At 43.5% G+C, this 15,307-nt stretch overlaps 1 protein-coding gene across 2 annotated transcripts in view; it reads left to right on the top strand.

Annotated features, from left to right (window-relative positions):
• The window catches only part of ptprn2 (protein tyrosine phosphatase receptor type N2), a 1,583,832-nt gene that overhangs the window by 1,405,886 nt on the left and 162,639 nt on the right, over positions 1-15,307 (top strand). For both annotated transcript variants that reach the window (XM_072508225.1, XM_072508226.1), the window contains exon 14: positions 2,470-2,664. In XM_072508225.1, coding sequence (XP_072364326.1) covers positions 2,470-2,664 — 195 coding nt within the window. The remainder of the gene's footprint in view (positions 1-2,469; positions 2,665-15,307) is intronic.

Raw genomic sequence — 15,307 nt, 5'->3', positions numbered from 1 at the left:
AGGGTATGTAGGAGTGGAGTGCTTATATGCAGCTCCTGCGTTTCAGGCTCTACAGTGCTGATCCCGACCCCATTATATCACGCGCTGGCATGCATTGGAATTGCACTAGTTCCACATGGCGCATGTGGGGACATCACACCTAAATAAAATAGAGATCTTTCCCAGCAAATGGGTCATCACAGAAGTTCCTTGGGAAGAGTGAGTCAAAGCAGTGTGAAGAGCTTAGATGCAGTGAAGGTGGAAGGAAAAGCAACCTGCAGAATAATGTATTTAGAGCTAATTTAGCCTCCTGGAAGATATAAAGCAGTCAATTCTAAGAGTGAAAATTGTTAACATCGCCTGTCGGGACCCTGTGTTCGCCTATCATTCTGCTAGAAACCTTGATTTCTGCCTTATCTACTCCAGCCTCGATTATCCTATTACCCTCTTGGAGACATCCCATGTTGTTCCTTTGGATGCTTGAGCTCATCCAAAACTCAATTATCTGAATACTAACTTGCGCCAAGTTGCATTTGCGCAACACCTTGTGCTTGCTAACCTACGTTTGTTTCTAGTCCGCTATTGCCTTGATTTTATAATTCTCTTCCTTATTTACAAATTTGTCCATGGTCCTCCCTCTTGCTGCAATCTCTTCCAGCCTGGGAACCATCCAAGACCTCTGCACTCTATTCACTTTGAAAGATAAATCGTTTTTAGAAGACTATAATTGACAGGGTAATAGCTTCCAGACAGCCATTTGCCTGGATTGTTTATTTTCCTTTCCCTTCACGTTTGAATGCATCACAAGTACCCTGCTATGAACCTAACCACGACATCGTGGCAACAACGTGGGCCGAAGGGCCTGTACTGCGCTGTATTGTTCTATGTTCTATGTTCTAATGTTTGTAAACATCTAGCTACGATTGACAGATCCTGACCACATCAAAAGAGGTTGAGTGCTTTCTGCTGAGAAAAAGAGGAAGTGAATGCACTTATCTCCTAGATGTTTCTAAATATTGTGGTTACGTTCACAGCACCCAGGGACCCTGGTTTGATTCCCGGCTTGGGTCACTGTCCATGCGGAGTCTGCACGTTCTCCCCATGTCTGCATGGGTTTCCTCTGGGTGGTCTGGTTTCCTACCACAAGTCCCGAAAGACGTGCTTGTTAAGTGAATTGGACATTCTGAATTCTTCCTCAGTGTATGAACAGGCGTCGGAGTGTGGCGACTCAGGCATTTTCACAGTAGCTTCATTGCAGTGTTAATGTAAGCCTACATGTGACACTAATAAAGAATATTATTATTATTACTTTGAAAGTGAATAGCAGCCTCGCAGATCAAAGGATCTGAGGGGGTTTAAAGCCCTGTGATCCTTTCTATGAAGTAACAGCTGCTTCTTTCTACACTTCAGTCTGAAGCAGCAGGTGTAAGGGACTGGTAAGTGAAAAAGCAATGATTTTTCACTTTTTCTTCCTGGACTACTCTTTAGCTTCCAGGCATGGGTGACTGATGGGGGTCTCTGATATGTGGGGTCTCTGATATAGAGATGTCTGATGGGGTGAGCAGAATTTGCATTGTGGGGGGGGGTGGGGAGTGGTCCTCCGATGGACATTGGGGGCATATACGTAAAATACTTACCCCCATGGCCCAACACGAGGTTCACCGCGTCAGTGCCACGCTGGAAAATATTTGCACCAATCCACGCCCACGTTAATCCCGGCCAAGAGGGCCGGTGCAAGAGGACATGGAGAATTCGGTGTCCTGCCTGTTATTCAGAGGCAAATGGGTTCAAATAACCCACTTGCACCCTCCCGCTATCATGGGACGTGTTGGCTGCTGCTGACAGAGGACCGAAGCATCGGAATGGAATAGTTGCTGTTTTGTGCTCAACGTGGAATTCTCCTCCGTATCCGGAATTTCGCGACTCGGCAGGGAACCCAGCTTAATTTATTTGGGTGATGTAGCCATCATAGCTGAATATTTGGAGGTACATGGAAGCACTGAGAGGTATGTGAGGCTGGCTGTGTTAGTTGCCCGTGCCCGAAAACAGAGGGCGATCCAATATCTAGCCCAGTGTTTCAGGCCTGTGATCTAGAGTGAAAGGTTATCGACCTGAAACATTAACTCATTTTCTGTCTACAGACCCTGCCTTACCCAGCCTGGTATTTTTCAGCACTTTCTGTTTTCAGTTTGTATTCTGTAACAATGACCAGTCAGGAAATGAGTAAAGTTGGTTTGATTTTCTTGGCATGCAAACACTTGCTGAATATTTTACAAAGTGGCAACCACTGGAATTGGGACTGGGAGTGAAAGCTGCAGATTGAAGGCCACGTCTTAGTTCCCTTCCACGCACAAACCCAATCAAGCCTAACTTGAAAGCACAGCCAGAATTCTACCGCCCACCCCCACACCCTGCCCACTTGCCCTGCGGCTGTTGTTAACAACTTTGGATTACTTCCAACTTGTTCCTTTTTCTCTCCCTCTAATCCAGGAGCTTTGTCGCCAGCGAATGGCTGTCAAGACATCTGATCGCCCGGAACCTGCTCACGCCTCCCGTGTCAACAGCGTCTCCTCTCAGTTCAGTGACGGCCCACAGCCCAGCCCATCCACCCGGAGCAGCACCTCTTCCTGGTGTGAGGAGCCGGTTCAGTCCAACATGGACATCTCGACAGGACACATGATACTGGTAATCACTCGCCCAACAATTCTTCTCATATCTTTTCTCACAGCCATGATGAGGGGTGGGTGAGGACAAGATTGGTTGTTCCTTTCTTGTAAGCAGTGTAAGAAGAAGTCAGTTGTCTGTGCTTTATTCATCGCGCGCTCCCCTTGTATAAGCCGATTATGATTAATGAACACAATTAGCCTAAAACACAGTGAAATAAAATTCTAAGTTCATCCCTCCTCCATAAGTCAGTGTAGCAGGACACAATGTACAGATTTAGTTGTACTCAAAGCATCTGCTGAAAAGCAAAACCCATATCTCACTTCAAATAGCAAATCACCAATAACAATTTGTTTTGTCGGTCAGAAACTGACCCTAGTCATTCAATTGGTAAAGACTAAATAGCCATCACTTCTATACCGGTAAAGTGTCATTGACACGGATAGGATAATGTTACTGAATCCCAAAGCATAGCCCACCTTGTCTGAGCTGGCTCTTTGAAAAGGTTTTTCCGTGTTCTCTGCTTAAAAGTATTTTTTCCCCAGTTCCCCTTTTGAAAGTTACAATTGGATTCGCCTAAACCATCCTTTGAGTGGGTGTATTCCAAATCATAAACTGCATTTCTAAAAAATCCTCATGTCACCTCAGACTCTGTTGTCAACCATCTTCGATCAGTGCTCTCGGATTTAAAAGAAAAACCCACAACCTCCATCGCCTAGAAGGACAAGGGCAGCAAAAATGCAGGAGCACAAACACTCGGAGGTTCCCCTCTAAGCCACTCACCACCCTGACTTGGAAATATATCACCTTCACTGCCACTGGGTCAAAATCCTAGAATCCCCCCTAACAGCACTGTGGGTGTCCCTACACCTCATGGACTGCAGCAGTTCAAGAAGACATCTCACCACCATCTTCTGAAGGACAGTCAGGAACAGGCAATTGAGGCTGGCCTAGCCAGCAAAGTCGGCATCCTGTGAAATAATTTTTACAAATTACCTTCAGACAGTGGAAACAGTTTCTCCCCCTCATTATATCAAAACACAGCACATCAATTCAGCTTGCAATAATTAGCTTTTAACATTACAAAGATGAGCATGTCACAAATTGTAAGAAATGTGTGGGTCTTGCTTAATATGCAACATCCTGAAAATTATTAGTTCCAGAGATCAAATAAATTACAGAACAAAACTTGGAAACGAAAACATAGACGGCCAAAGGACAATTAAACGTTTGCTATAATTATATACATAGGATTTTCATGTATAATTAAAAGATTTCAGTCTTCCAAACAATGGATGAATACACTGAGCACAGAGTGACATTCTCCTCTATACAGATATTAATAACTGAAAACCGAATGACATTCTTTTGTGCATAGATTTAAAGACACTGAACTCTGGGTGACAGTCCTCAGTGCGTAGGTTTAAACAGACTGAATTCAAAGTGACAAATCCTACATTTTCATTCAACCATACAGAGCACTGAGTGACATTCTCCTCTATATTGATTGTAATACACCAAGTGACACCTCTTTTATAAGACCATAAGGCATAGGAGCAGAAGCTGGACATTCGGCCCATGGAGTGTGCTCTGCGTTTCAATGAGAATCATGACTGATCTGATGATTTAAGTCTCAACCAGTACCAGTCCTGATCACTGCTGCCGCTGGCACTGCTAGGACACAGTAGCATCCAGCCAATCAATGGAAATCCCCATTCCATCCAATTAACGCTTCCCTGCAATCTTCGAGGATGCGTTCCTGCCAACTCTTTGGATGACCGGTAGGGGAACACTGCCATCCAAAAGATCCTGCCCACCGAGCTCTAAAGTGACATTGTTTTCAAGCCTGTTCCGCTGTTCGTTATGATCATGGCTGATCATCAAGTTCAATACCCTGATCCCGCCTGCCCCCATATCCCTTGGTCCCTTTAGCCTCAAGAGCTACATTTAATTCCATCTTGAAATTACACAACGTTTTTGTCTCAACTACTTTCTGTGGTAGTGAATTCCACAGATTCACTGCTCTCTGGGTGTTGAAATTTCTCCTCACCTCAGTTCTAAAATGTTTACCCCTTGTCCTCAACATATGACCCCCTAGTTCTGGACGCCCGCACCATCAGGAACATTCTTTCTGAATCTACCCTGTCTAATCCTGTTAGAATTTTATAAGTCTCTATGAGATCCCCTCTCACTCTTCTAAACTACAATGAATATAATCCTAACCGATTTAGTATTTCCTCATATGACAGTCCCGCCATCCCAGGAATCAGCCTGGTAAACCTTCGCTGCACTTGCTCCATGGCAAGAACATCCTTCCTCAGATAAGGACACCAAAACTGTACATAATACTCCAGTGTGTGGCCTCGCCAATGCCCTCTACGATTGCAGTAACACATCCCTATTCCTGTATCAAATCCTCTTGCGAGAGATTCAAACTCACTAAGTTCACATTGTCGTATATATAAATACAAAAAACACCCATCTTGGAGTGACATTCTCCTGTATATAGATTTAAGCACAGTGGATTATGAGTAACCTTCACCTTCATTGATTTAAACTTACTGAACTCTGAGTGACATTGTCTTGTAGACAGAGTTAAACGCATTGAATATTTTTCTTCCATATATCGATTTAAACAAATGGAGCTCTGGTGGAAATATCGGGCGCGATTCAGCGACTCCGTTTGCCTAGTGCAGATCCGGGTGCAACGGATGAAACACACGCGAACCCCAAATTGGGCTCCGCGCCAGGCACCGGGCTGCTGAGAAAAACCCCGCTAAATGTGCCGCTCAATGGACTTAAACTTGAGTCCTCTGAATCGCGCCATCTATTTCTGAGACTGAGTGATATGCTTTGATTTAAAACATTGAATAAACTGATAGTTTTAAATATGCGCTTAGGTCTGACTGATATTCTCTCCTATATGGATATAAACTCACTATCCTCTCAGTGACATTACTTTCTGTATTATAGATATATTTTATACATATATATTGGATATATGTGTGGAAAATACATTTTTAGAATGTGCCATGCAACCATCTTAATTGAGTAAAATCGTGATAGGAGTTACATTAGCATGGTGCGGCGGAGGCCTATTTTCCACTTCATTGCTTGTGTGCTGGAGTACCTGAGCGGTTCTTGACCCCACCCAACCCGACTTGCCTCAACCCAACCTGAAACTTGCCAAGATCTGAAATCCTCCACTGCTCGGAGGTTGCTGATTTTGAGACACTGCACCTATATATTTTATTTTATTTTGTTTGTGGGACCTGGGAATGCTGGCTAAGTCACCATTTATTGTTCATTCCTAATTGTTCTTTGGAATGTGGTGATAACCTGCCTTCTTGAGCTACTGCTATTCACGTGGTGTAGGTACACCCACAGTGCTGTTAGGGAGGGAGTTCCAGGATTTTGACCCAACTGCAGTGAAGAAATGGCAATATATTTCCAATTCAGGACCGTGAGTGACTTGCAGGGGAATTTGCAGATGGTTGTACTTTTAGTTGGTGGCGGTCATGAGTTTGGAAGATGCTCCCAAAGGAGCGTTGGTGAGCTGCTGCAGTGCATCTTGTAGATGGTACACACGGCTGCCACTGGTCGTGAGGGGAGTGCATGTTTAAGGTGGAAGATGGGGTGCTGATCAAGCAGGCTGCTTTGTTCTGGATGCTGTTGAGCTTCTTAAGTGTTGCAACTGCATTCATTCATCCAGGAATGTGGACAGTATTCCATACGCAGATCGTGAGTCACATTTGTGTGGTTCAAAGGTTGATGTGGGAGAAATGGGTTTGAATTCGTAGGGCATTGGCACCAGTACTGTGGAAGGAGGGAACTGTTGCGTTGGGACGGTCTTCACCTGAATCATGCTGGGACCAGAGACCCGATGAATTGCATTACTAGGGCTGTTGATGGGTTTTAAACTAAATAGTGTGGGGGAGGGTTCAGGTGTATGGAAAGTTAGAAAATCAAAGTAAAAGGAGAAGGTTAATGACGAGAACTTTAAACTGGTTAAAGGGGCTGAGGGCTCAGGAGAAGTTAGTAATTTTCCAGAACAAGTACTAGAACGGAGATTATGGAAAGCAGAAATCTAACTTCAGGCACAGTAGGTAAGGGGACAACAATGAGAAGGAGCGTGGTCGATGCAAGACTGAGGGTGTTGTACCTAAATGCGCGCAGTATATGAAACAGGTAAATAAGCTTGGAGTGTACATTGAAATTGGCCGGTACGATGTTGTGGCATCACAGAGACATGGCTGCAAGGGGATCAGGGCTGGAATCATACTGCGCACTGAGAGTTATTTATCTTCTTTATAGAATTAATTAATTTGTACTTGACATTAACATGTCTTTAGATATGTCACTGAGCTCGGAGTGTCATTCTCATCTATATAGATTTAACACACTGAACTCTGAGCGACAGTATCCTGAATGTAGAATTAAACACACTAAGCTCCGAATGACATTCTCCTGGATATAGATTTAAACACATTGAGCTCTGAGTGATATTCTCCTGGGTATGGTTTAAACACACTGAGCTCTGAGTGACATTCACCTGGATATAGCATTAAACACACTCAGCTCTGAGTGACAATCTCCTGGATATAGATTTAAACACACTGGGCTCTGGGTCACATTCTCCTGGATTTGTGATTTAAACACACTGAGCTCTGTGTGACAATCGCCTGGATATAGATTTAAACACACTGAACTCTGAGTCACATTCTCCTGGATATAGATTTAAACACACTGAGCTCTGAGTGACAAGCGCCTGGATATAGATTTAAACACACTGAGCTCTGAGTCACATTCTCTTGGATATAGATTTAAACACACTGAGCTCTGAGTCACATTCTACTGGATATAGATTTAAACACACTGAGCTCTGTGTGACAATCGCCTGGATATAGATTTAAACACACTGAACTCTGAGTCACATTCTCCTGGATATAGATTTAAACACACTGAGCTCTGAGTGACAAGCGCCTGGATATAGATTTAAACACACTGAGCTCTGAGTCACATTCTCTTGGATATAGATTTAAACACACTGAGCTCTGAGTCACATTCTACTGGATATAGATTTAAACACACTGAGCTCTGAGTGACATTCTCCTCGATATAGCTTTAAACACACTGAGCTCTGAGTGACATTCTCCTGGATATAGCTTTAAACACACTGAGCTCTGAGTGACAAGCGCCTGGATATATATTTAAACACACTGAACTCTGAGTCACATTCTCCTGGATATAGATTTAAACATACTGAGCTCTGAGTCACATTCTCCTGGATATAGCTTTAAACACACTGAGCTCTGAGTGACAAGCGCCTGGATATATATTTAAACACACTGAACTCTGAGTCACATTCTCCTGGATATAGATTTAAACACACTGAACTCTGAGTCACATTCTCCTGGATATAGATTTAAACATACTGAGCTCTGAGTCACATTCTCCTGGATATAGATTTAAACACACTGAGCTCTGAGTCACATTCTCCTGGATATAGATTTAAACACACTGAGCTCTGAGTGACATTCTCCTGGATATAGCTTTAAACACACTCAGCTCTGAGTCACATTCTCCTGGGTATAGATTTAAACACACTGAGCTCTGAGTGACATTCTCCTGGATATAGAGTTAAACACACTGAGCTCTGAGTGACATTCTCCTGGATATAGAGTTAAACACACTGAGCTCTGAGTGACATTCTCCTGGATATAGAGTTAAACACACTGAGATCTGAGTGACATTCTCCTGGATATAGATTTAAACACACTGAGCTCTGAGTGACATTCTCCTGGATATAGATTTAAACACACTGAGCTCTGAGTCACATTCTCCTGGATATAGATTTAAACACACTGAGCTCTGAGTGACATTCTCCTGGATATAAATTCAAACACACTGAACTCTGAGTGACAATCTCCTGGATATAGATTTAAACACACTGAGCTCTGAGTGACATTCTCCTGGATATAGATTTTAACACACTGAGCTCTGAGTCACATTCTCCTGGATATAGATTTAAACACACTGGGCTCTGGGTCACATTCTCCTGGATATAGATTTAAACACACTGAGCTATGAGTCACATTCCCCTGGATATAGATTTAAACACGCTGAGCTCTGAGTCACATTCTCCTGGATATAGATTTAAACACACTGAGCTCTGAGTGACATTCTCCTGGATATAGAGTTAAACACACTGAGCTCTGAGTCACATTCTCCTGGATATAGAGTTAAACACACTGAGATCTGAGTGACATTCTCCTGGATATAGATTTAAACACACTGGGCTCTGGGTCACATTCTCCTGGATATAGATTTAAACACACTGAGCTATGAGTCACATTCCCCTGGATATAGATTTAAACACGCTGAGCTCTGAGTCACATTCTCCTGGATATAAGAACATAAGAACTAGGAGCAGGAGTAGGCCATCTGGCCCCTCGAGCCTGCTCCACCATTCAATGAGATCATGGCTGATCTTTTGTGGACTCAGCTCCACTATCCGGCCCAAACTCCATAACCCTTAATCCCTTTATTCTTCAAAAAAACTATCTATCTTTATCTTTAAAAAATTTAATGAAGGAGCCTCTACTGCTTCACAGGGCAAGGAATTCCATAGATTCACAACCCTTTGGGTGAAGAAGTTCCTCCTAAACTCAGTCCTAAATCTACTTCCCCTTATTTTGAGGCTATGCCCCCTAGTTCTGCTTTCACCCGGCAGTGGAAACAACCTGCCCGCATCTATCCTATCTATTCCCTTCATAATCTTATATGTTTCTATAAGATCCCCCTCATCCTTCTAAATACCAACGAGTACAGACCCAGTCTACTCAACCTCTCCTCGTAATCCAACCCCTTCAGCTCTGGGATTAACCTAGGGAATCTCCTCTGCACACCCTCCAGTGCCAGTACGTCCTTTCTCAAGTAAAGAGACCAAAACTGAACACAATACTCCAGGTGTGGCCTCACTAACACCTTATACAATTGCAGCAGAACCTCCCTAGTCTTAAACTCCATCCCTCTAGCAATGAAGGACAAAATTCCATTTGCCTTCTTAATCACCTATTGCACCTGAAAACCAACTTTCTGCGACTCATGCACTAGCACACCCAAGTCTCTCTGCACAGCAGCATGTTTTAATATTTTATCATTTAAATAATAATCCCTTTTGCTGTTATTACTACCAAAATGGATAACCTCACATTTGTCAACATTGTATTCCATCTGCCAGAATCTAGCCCATTCACTTAGCCTATCCAAATCCCTCTGCAGACTTCCAGTATCCTCTGCACTTTTTGCTTTACCACTTATCTTAGTGTCGTCTGCAAACTTGGTCCCCAACTCCAAATCATCTATGTAAATTGTGCACAGTTGTGGGCCCAACACTGATCCCTGAGGGACACCACTAGCTACTGATTGCCAACCAGAGAAACACCCATTAATCCCCACTCTTTGCTTTCTATTAATTAACCAATCCTTTATCCATGCTACTACTTTCCCCTTAATGCCATGCATCTTTATCTTATGCAACAACCTTTTGTGCGGCACCTTGTCAAAGGCTTTCTGGAAATCCAGATATACCACATCCATTGGCTCCCCGTTATCTACCGCACTGTTAATGTCCTCAAAAAATTCCACTAAATTAGTTAGGCACGACCTGCCCTTTATGAACCCATGCTGCATCTGTCCAATGGGACAATTTCCATCCAGATGCCTCGCTATTTCTTCCTTGATGATAGATTCCAGCATCTTCCCTACTACCGAAGTTAAGCTCACTGGCCTATAATTACCCGCTTTCTGCCTACCTCCTTTTTTAAACAGTGGTGTCACGTTTGCTCATTTCCAATCCACCGGGACCACCCAGAGTCTAGTGAATTTTGGTAAATTATCACTAGTGCATTTGCAATTTCCCTAGCCATCTCTTTTAGCACTCTGGGATGCATTCCATCCGATCCAGGAGACTTGTCTACCTTTAGCCCCATTAGCTTGCCCATCACTACCTCCTTGGTGATATCAATCCTCTCAAGGTCCTCACCTGTCATAGCCTCATTTCCATCAGTCACTGGCATGTTATTTGTGTCTTCCACTGTGAAGACCGACCCAAAAAACCTGTTCAGTTCCTCAGCCATTTCCTCATCTCCCATTATTAAATCTCCCTTCTCATCCTCTAAAGGACCAATATTTACCTTAGCCACTCTTTTTTGTTTTATGTATTTGTAGAAACTTTTACTATCTGTTTTTATATTCTGAGCAAGTTTACTCTCATAATCTATTTTACTCTTCTTTATAGCTTTTTTAGTAGCTTTCTGTTGCCCCCTAAAGATTTCCCAGTCCTCTAGTCTCCCACTGATCTTTGCTACTTTGTATGTTTTTTCCTTCAATTTGATACTCTCCCTTATTTCCTTAGATATCCACGGTCGGTTTTCCCTCTTTTTACCGTCCTTCCTTTTTGTTGGTATAAACCTTTGCTGGGCACTGTGAAAAATTACTTGGAAGGTTCTCCACTGTTCCTCAACTGTTTCACCATAAAGTCTTTGCTCCCAGTCTACCTTAGCTAGTTCTTCTCTCATCCCATTGTAATCTCCTTTGTTTAAGCACAAAATACTAGTGCTTGATTTTACCTTCTCACCCTCCATCTGTATTTTAAATTCCACCATATTGTGATCGCTCCTTCCGAGAGGATCCCTAACTATGAGATCCTGAATCAATCCTGTCTCATTACACAGGACCAGATCTAGGACCGCTTGTTCCCTCGTAGGTTCCATTACATACTGTTCGAGGAAACTATCGCGGATACATTCTATAAACTCCTCCTCAAGGCTGCCTTGACCGACCTGGTTAAACCAATCAACATGTAGATTAAAATCCCCCATGATAACTGCTGTACCATTTCTACATGCATCTGTTATTTCTTTGTTTATTACCTGCCCCACCATCATGTTACTATTTGGTGGCCTATAGATTACTCCTATCAGTGACTTTTTTGCCTTACTATTCCTGATTTCCACCCAAATGGATTCAACCTTATCCTCCATAGCACCGATGTCATCCCTTACTGTTGCCCGGATGTCATCCTTAAATAACAGAGCTACACCACCTCCCTTACCATCCACTCTGTCCTTCCGAAAAGTTTGATACCCTCGGATATTTAACTCCCAGTCGTGACCATCCTTTAACCATGTTTCAGTAATGGCCACTAAATCATAGTCATTCACGATGATTTGCGCCATCAACTCATTTACCTTATTCCGAATACTACGAGCATTCAGGTAAAGTACACTTATGTTGGCTTTTTTACCTCTGTTCTTAATCTTAACACCTCGATCAGTAACCTCTCCTAAGTTATATTTCCTCTTAACCTTTCTCCTAATTTTCCTTGTCGTCGAACCCACATCTTCCTGTAACAACCTGCCGCGTCGCTTACCATTAATGTTTTCACATCCCGTTTTATTTCTTTTAGTTTTCCTGGTCCTATTCACTGAGCTCCCCTCAGTCACTGTACCTTGTACTGTCGCCCTTTTTGATTTTTGACTATGGGTTCTCTGCCTTACACTTTCCCCCTTACTGCCTTTTATTTCTGTCCCTGTTTTACTACCTTCCAACTTCCTGCATCGGTTCCCATCCCCCTGCCACATTAGTTTCAACTCTCCCCAACAGCTCTAGCAAACACCCCCCCTAGGACATCGGTTCCAGTCCTGCCCAGGTGCAGATCGTCCGGTTTGTACTGGTCCCACCTCCCCCAGAACCGGTTCCAATGTCCCAGGAATTTGAATCCCTCCCTCTTGCACCATCTCTCGAGCCACGTATTCATCCTCTCTATCCTGACATTCCTACTCTGACTAGCTCGTGGCACTGGTAGCAATCCTGAGATTACTACCTTTGAGGTCCTACTTTTTAGTTTAACTCCTAGCTCCCTAAATTCAGCTTGTAGGACCTCGTCCCATTTTTTACCTATATCGTTGGTGCCTATGTGCACCACAACAGCTGGCTGTTCACTCTCCCCCCCCCAGAATGTCCTGCAGCCGCTCCGAGACATCCTTGACTCTTGCACCAGGGAGGCAACATACCATCCTGGAGTCTCGATTGCGTCCGCAGAACCGCCTGTCTATTCCCCTTACAATTGAGTCCCCTATCACTATAGCCCTGCCATTCTTCTTCCTGCCCAGCTGCGCAGCAGAGCCAGCCACGGTGCCATGAACCTGGCTGCTGCTGCCTTCCCCTGGTGAGCCATCTCCCTCAACAGTATCCAAAGCGGTATATCTGTTTTGCAGGGAGATGATCGCAGAGGACACCTGCACTGCCTTCCTACTCTTGCTCTGTCTTTTGGTCACCCATTTACTATCTCCCTCAGTACCTTTCACCTGCTGTGTGACCAACTCGCTAAACGTGCTATCCACGATGTCCTCAGCATCGCGGATGCTCCAAAGTGAGTCCATCCACAGCTCCAGAGCCGTCAAGCGGTCTAACAGGAGCTGCAACTGGACACACTTCTTGCACGTGAAGGAGCCAAGGACAGTGGACGTGTCCCTGAGCTCCCACATCGCACACGAGGAGCATGACACGGGTCTGAGATCTCCTGCCATGTCTTAAACCTTCGGTTAACTTGAACAATTTCAATTTCCCCCCCAAAAAATGTAACTAAATAAATAAACAATGAGCAAAAAAATAAATAAATATACCAATGAAAAGAAACAGAAAAACAGAAACACTACTTACCAGTCACTTACCAGGGATAAAACGCACTTCCTCCCCACCTAGCTTCGAATTCACAAACTCACTCTTAGCTGTCTCACTTCTGGCTCTGTCTCACTGGGAGAACTCACTGGGAGTGAGTTTACAAGTGGCTCTTTTTAAACTGTCCTGAATTGACTCCCCTCCCCCACCTGCTTTTAGATCAAAGTAGATTAAAGTGACTGACACTTAACTGCCAACCAGTTATGTGAGTGGGTGGGGCAGCCCTTGTTAACCTACACTGCACAATACTAGCTTAATTTAAATTAATTTAAACACCTGAAATTTAAAAGGAGCTGCCTTACTGATTCAATTTAATTCAATTCAATTCCCACCTCGATTAAAATTCACAAACTCACTCTTTGCTGTCTCACTCCTGGCTGTCTTCTCTGTCTCACTGGGAGAACTCACTGGGAGTGAGTTTACAAGTAGAGTAACATATAGAGTTAAACACACTGAGCTCTGAGTCACATTCTCCTGGATAGAGAGTTAAACATACTGAGTTCTGAGTGACATTCTCCTGGATATAGATTTAAACACACTGAGCTCTGAGTCACATTCTCCTGGATATAGATTTAAACACACTGAGCTCTGAGTGACAAGCGCTTGGATATAGATTTAAACACACTGAGCTCTGAGTGACATTCTCCTGGATATAGATTTTAACACACTGAGCTCTGAGTCACATTCTCCTGGATATAGATTTAAACACACTGAGCTCTGAGTCACATTCTCCTGGATATAGATTTAAACACACGGAGCTCTGAGTGACATTCTCCTGGATATAGATTTAAACACACTGAGCTCTGAGTGACATTCTCCTGGATATAGATTTAAACACACTGAGCTCTGAGTGACATTCTCCTGGATATAGATTTAAACACACTGAGCTCTGAGTCACATTCTCCTGGATATAGATTTAAACACACTGAGCTCTGAGTCACATTCTCCTGGATATAGATTTAAACACACGGAGCTCTGAGTGACATTCTCCTGGATATAGATTTAAACACACTGAGTTCTGAGTGACATAGTTCTGGATATAGATTTAAATACACTGAGCTCTGAGTGACAATCTCCTGGATTTTGAGGTCAAGAGATCTACAACATGGAAAAGGCCTTTCGCCCATCGTGTTTGCACAGGTCGAAAAAACCACTGCAGTATTCTATTCCATTTTCCAGCATTTGACCAATCACCTTTTATGCTCTTATAGTAAGTGCATATCTAAAGAGTTATGAGAGTCTCTGTCTCCACCACTGATACTCCTACCACGTTTTGGGTGAAAAATGTTTCCTCCACTCTAAACCTCCTGCCCTTACCTTAAATCCGTGCCCCCTCATTATTAATCCTTCCATCAAGGGAAACGGTTTCTTCCTGACTACTCAATCTATGTCCCTCATATGGCCCTCATAATTTCATAAATCTCTATCATGTTCCCCCCTCAGTTTTCTCTGCTCTAAGGAAAACCACCCCACTCTATCCAATCTCTTTTCATATTTAAATCTCTTCAGCCCAGGCAGCATCCTCGTAAATCTCCTCTGCTAACTTTCCAGTGCTATAACATCTCTCCTATAATGTGATTCTTGAACTACACACAATACTCTGGCTGTGGCCAGACCAACATTTTATACAATTTCAGCATAACATCCCTGCTCTTAAACTCTATGCCTCAGCTACAGGTACAGGTTGTGGGTTTGGAAGGTCCATTTGCAGGAAGCTTGGAGAGTAACTGCGGTGCATCTTGATGTGGTACAGAGCGCTGCCACTGTGTGTCAGTGGTGGAAGGAATAATGTTTAAGGTGACAGGTGGATGTGGGCAGGGGAAAGATAGGTGAATGGGACTTCTTGCAAGTTAAGACATGGGCAGCAGAGTTTTGGATGGCCTCAGGTTTATGGAATTTAGGAGACCAGTCAGGAGTA

Source organism: Scyliorhinus torazame, chromosome 6, assembly GCF_047496885.1.
Source record: "Scyliorhinus torazame isolate Kashiwa2021f chromosome 6, sScyTor2.1, whole genome shotgun sequence".
NCBI classification, from domain to species: Eukaryota; Metazoa; Chordata; class Chondrichthyes; order Carcharhiniformes; family Scyliorhinidae; genus Scyliorhinus; species Scyliorhinus torazame.
The sequence above is the reverse complement of the archived record's forward strand: the minus strand, read 5'-3'. Positions and strand labels throughout refer to the sequence as shown.